The sequence below is a fragment of the Branchiostoma floridae genome, unplaced genomic scaffold (assembly GCF_000003815.2).
Source record: "Branchiostoma floridae strain S238N-H82 unplaced genomic scaffold, Bfl_VNyyK Sc7u5tJ_1583, whole genome shotgun sequence".
Lineage (NCBI taxonomy): Eukaryota > Metazoa > Chordata > Leptocardii > Amphioxiformes > Branchiostomatidae > Branchiostoma > Branchiostoma floridae.
The window spans coordinates 496,272-501,277 of NW_023365777.1; the positions used below are offsets into that span (position 1 = coordinate 496,272).

General features: G+C 38.6%; 1 protein-coding gene across 1 annotated transcript; it reads left to right on the plus strand.

Annotated features, from left to right (window-relative positions):
- Window positions 1-4,556, plus strand: LOC118408427 (neurocan core protein-like). Its single transcript, XM_035809238.1, has 6 exons — window positions 1-61; window positions 206-316; window positions 1,080-1,190; window positions 1,444-1,620; window positions 2,263-2,444; window positions 2,635-4,556. Exons 1-6 carry the CDS (start codon window positions 1-3, stop codon window positions 2,734-2,736), a joined length of 744 nt encoding a protein of 247 aa, XP_035665131.1. The 3' UTR covers window positions 2,737-4,556.
- The last annotated feature ends 450 nt before the right edge of the window (window positions 4,557-5,006 follow it).

Consider the following 5,006-nt stretch of genomic DNA (forward strand, 5'->3'; position numbering starts at 1 on the left):
ATGGAGACTGTGAGAACAAAGATGGCGGATACATGTGCACCTGGCAAGGGTGGACAGAACTGTACTCACTGACAATGTGAAAACATCTCACCCTGTTGACATGTCAACAGGGTGAGATGTTTTCACATTGTCAATAAGTCGAATTTCAATATCATTTTTAGATCGTCTTTACAAGTAACATTCATTTTTCCCTATCATAACACAGATATAGATGAGTGTGCCAGAAAAGCATGTCTACATGGATACTGTGTGAACCAAGATGGCGGCTACAGATGTAACTGCAGGCGTGGCTGGACTGGAAAGAACTGCCAAGATGGTAAGTTCCTTCTGGTGTAGTATCAGTTCTTCTGTCAGCAAGTCCTTTCTGTTTGGAAAATTTTTGTCTTTGTTCCTTCCTTTCATTACAAGAGGTCTCCGTTTTTTCCAATCATTTCAGTTTTGTCATCGGAGTACATGTCAATCAACGTGTTCCTGACGAATATTAGTGCAATTGTTACCTGAAACGTCTGACCGTTTCCAAAATCACTCAGTTGCTTGTGTCACTGACATTTGGCACAATCAAGGACGTTCTATATTGTAGAACGTCCTTGGTACAATCAAATTTGACCAAGACGACCCGAATCACCGGGAAAAAGCGGTCGACTTGATCAGGTGGTCGGTTAGAAATGTATCGACTCACAACATGCCCGATGCATAGTTTAAATGATTTCCGTTGTGTTTAATGGCAAATAGCAAGCACACGCACGTTCATCCGCCGCCATCTTTACAAGTTTTGAACATAACATCGTAATGGTAGTCAAAACCCACGCAAACTAGCCAATTTCGGCACAAAATTGCGCTAGTTATCATTGAAAATCGATGACAACTCAATATTTGAAACAGACGCTGTCGTTATGGGCAGGAATTTGGTCCCAATTTTTGGCGGTCGCGGTCGCGTTGTCCAGGTGGTCGTTGTGAAGAGGTCGCTTAATGCTTAAGTCAATGGGGAAAAAGCGGTCGTAATGGCCAGGTGTTCGCTAAGAAGAGCTGGTCGCTTGGGCAGGTTTGACTGTTTATCTTTTCTGTCCTTCATCACACAGATATAGATGAATGTGCCATCAACACATGTCCACATGCAGATTGTGTGAACATAGCTGGCGGATACGGATGTACCTGCTTCCCTGGATGGACTGGACAGAACTGTGATCAAGGTAACTTCATTTTGTTGGGTTACCAAGACCACCCCTCCATAAGTTTTTTTATTGTTTTGTAAAATGATTTCTTTCTCACGAACTTGACTTGCGACACAAAATATTTTAGTTATTGGTCATTAGTCACGAGATTCCACCTCTAGTTGTGACAAAGGTTCGAACTTGAGATCAGATCGCTTGTGACACCTACTGACTTTTGTGTGGCAAACGCATCTCTGATGGTATATAACCACATCACTGTCGTCTTCTACAGCCTTACAATGTCAGAGTGGGTGGCACAGATACAACATCCACTGCTACATGACTTCGTGGATCACAGACGAAGTCAGTTGGTCCACAGCGAGCTCACGATGTCAACAACACGGCGCAATTCTTGCCTCTATCAAGGACCATGGCGAGAACAACTTTATTGCGGATCTCATCTCGAAAAGTGGGTAATAAGGTAGTTCTTTTTGACCATGAATGGTGAAGACTTTGCAAGTCTTATGTCTAAATATGTAACGTTACCGTGCATCAATACGTTTTCACTTTCTCTCATTGCTAAATGTATGCATGATGAATCAGAAAATAAAGGGAATTTTCCTGAACATATATAGTCAACTCGTATAAACACTAAAAATCCTTAACTGTTTACAAGCTGAAAATGATGACAGGAAGAAATTAACACATAATCACCAACAGATTCAAATGTTTTTCTCCATTAGTTTTCGAGGATTATCAATTACAACGTAGATACCTGTACATCGTATTTATATTTACAACATTTAGAAATGTCATCCTCGCAGCAGGGATTTTACCGTACAAGTTTCTTCTTTTGGTTACATCAAGGACGTTATACAAGGCAATGGCCCTGTATGTACCGAAAACCACTTAGTCATTAAGTGTCAAGTCCTTTTGTACACCATGGACTTTGTTTTCTCTTAAACCTGAATTTTCTGCAATTACTCAAATACTAGTCATGGGCATTGCCGGAAAAGAGCACCAAAGGCAAAAGCGCTCATCCCCACAACTAGAAGCAAACAGTTAGCAACGTTATCCTAGTAAAATGTCAGACTGTTTTTTTTAATTGCAGAAGATGATAACAAGTTCCGGGTGATTCCGTCCTTTTGGATTGGTCTTCATAAACAATCTGAACAATGGAAGTGGACGGACGGATCCCGTCTTGACTACACTAACTGGGCTCCGGATGAGCCGAACGGCAGTTTGTTCTCCTCGTTTTTCCATGGAGAGGATTGCGTCTCCATGTACTACAAGGTGTGTGCTTTCCCCCTCTTTTGTTCAGTAATGTAACCTTGAATATCAGCACGTCGACAACCTAAATTTCCTGTACCGGTACCCACCCCTATTGCAAACAGATTCTTTTCATTTGCTTGATTGTGTAAGAGAATGAGATTGCGGAAATGTAATCGTCCTGATGACAATACTTGCTGTATCATTTATACAGACTGGCAGAAATATAATTTGGAAACTGAAGAGGCACACGGGACAGTGGAATGACGACCGATGCAACTCTAACAAACCCTACATTTGCGAGAAACCAATTTAATAATGACTATAGTAGAAAAAAAAGATAAAACTTCGTTCCAGTCCAATCGCTGAAGTCGTGGTGTGTATAAACAAGTAACGTTAAGTAATAAGCCATTGGACTATCAAAAAACAGATTGTGCTTGTACTTATTGTGCTGGAATGAATGATTAGCTCTGTACTACATTTGTATCCAACACAGATCAATTTTGTCTTATTGTGATTATGCATAGATTCTTACACATTTATGCTCTGAATATTGTGGGTTTGCAACTTATATATTATTACTTATTGTTATATTGATATCATATCATATATTACTATTATTTAGTCACAATAAAGTTAGGCATCCCTGCAGCCTACTAATGTAAAATGTTAAATCTACTATTGCCGAGTTTGACTTCTTCTTTATGTGTTGTAAAGAATGAAGAGTACAACTTTGTAGAGTCTTCAGATGGAAAAAGTCGAGATATTTTTTATTCAAATTGAGGTAAATGACAAATAAACCGTATTCCAGTCTTGATTTGATGTTCTACAAATTGATGAACAATGAAGAAACGACCATGTATATCTGCATTCGTATCTAATGTATACACAGGATTCTGTGTGCATTTCAAAATATATAGTCAAGTCAAGTCAAAGTTTATTGCACAACAATTGTAAAACGGGTACAATGTATGGCAAACTTAGGTAACGTTATAATGTATAAGGCAACTAGTATATATGTCCAGGTGTAGTGTTTCATATTTAACCATCTCTGCATGTTAACAGCCGATCAACTGAGAGCAAAGGGTTGGATTGATTTGGTTGAACAATGACAATTTCGTCTTGCTTTTCTCATTTTGTTGTTTCTCTTAACTCGTGGAAAATTTGTATATTTAGAATATCAAGGATTGACAAGAAAAGCAGTGACTCTTTTGGGGAAATTCTCACACCAGGGAACAATTTATGGCAATTTTTTCTCAAAAAGATGTTTGCTCTCAAGAATTTGTAGACATTCCAGTCTAAATTGTTTTCTTGTCTAACAAGTCTATATTTCTTGTCATGATTAAGAAAATATTAGAATCTAAAAAATAATCTTACTTCAAGAAAAACTACTTAAGATAATTCTCAGCTCGTGGACAAGACAACTTTTTCTGTATACAAGGAGAAAGAGGATAACAAGAGAAGGTATTTTTGGTAGTAAACAATGTTTGCAAGTTGGAAGTAACGTTACGTGTCGAGGCCGCTTAAATTGCCTCGTACACAGTGCCCTAACGTAGTGTCGAGGACTTGGCATTTGTGATGTCTAAATTCCATTGCACATGTAAATACTCATGATTATATTTCTTCGAGTTGCAGAGTATCAGCAACCTCTGTGTTCATTTTCTGAACACAAGTCCTGGCTAAAGATGGGTACCGTTTCACACATGCGTATATATTCAAGTCCGTATGAGGTCCGTATGGAGTTCTTTGCCTCTGCCAGGGTCCACAAGTCGCTGTAAAAATAGAAGAATTTGGACAGATATAGACAGATAACATGCCAGGAGAGGAGTAAGCTGGCCGAGGAGTACGGTTTGCAACACAGCTAACTGGTTATCTGGCTATATTTGTCCGATTTCTATTATTTTTCCAGCGACCTGTGTAGCCTGGTAGATGCTATTAGAATTCCATACGGACCTCATACGGACTCGAATATATACGCACGTGTGAACCCACCTTAAGGACAAATTGTGTCAAATAGACACTCCTTCTGAAATGCCATTTAGGGCTATTTAGCATTCGAGGCAACTGAATGTTTGCGAGACTCATTAGTAAAGGTACAGTAGAAAACAACACGGTTCATCTCTTTTATATGGAAACAGTCCTTCAATGAAATTTCGTATGAGCCTATAGCATTACTTTCATCTTTAGGAGACGATATCGTAGATTTGATTTGATTACTAGCTGTAACAGTTATGATTGGATTGTATAATGCTTCGTGACAGAAAACGCCGTCCTTATGTGTACTCAATGGCTGTTTTTATGCGACATCTCAACTTTTTAAAACTTTTCTTTTGGGGCATGTCGACGTCGTCATTTTAATAACAAATAAAGAGCGGATCATTACCTCCACGAAATGGATTTTCAAATGAAGTAATACCTATGATCGCTAAAATACTAGTCTCAACGTCATTGTGCTTGTCAAATGTATCATTATCATTATCGAAGTGATATGAGACACATTTAATGATCACCTGTGCAATAGTTATATTTCAGCCATACCATAGGTATGGTGAAATATATTGTATTCGTAATGTTTTTTTCTTCTTT

Bases quoted from the DNA above. Each gene is read 5' to 3' on its own strand.
- LOC118408427 (XM_035809238.1), top strand. From the start codon at position 1: ATGGAGACTGTGAGAACAAAGATGGCGGATACATGTGCACCTGGCAAG. The intron at 1,191-1,443 runs GTAACTTCATTT...CGTCTTCTACAG, and splicing joins TGGACAGAACTGTGATCAAG to CCTTACAATGTCAGAGTGGG. The intron at 2,445-2,634 runs GTGTGTGCTTTC...TCATTTATACAG, and splicing joins GCGTCTCCATGTACTACAAG to ACTGGCAGAAATATAATTTG.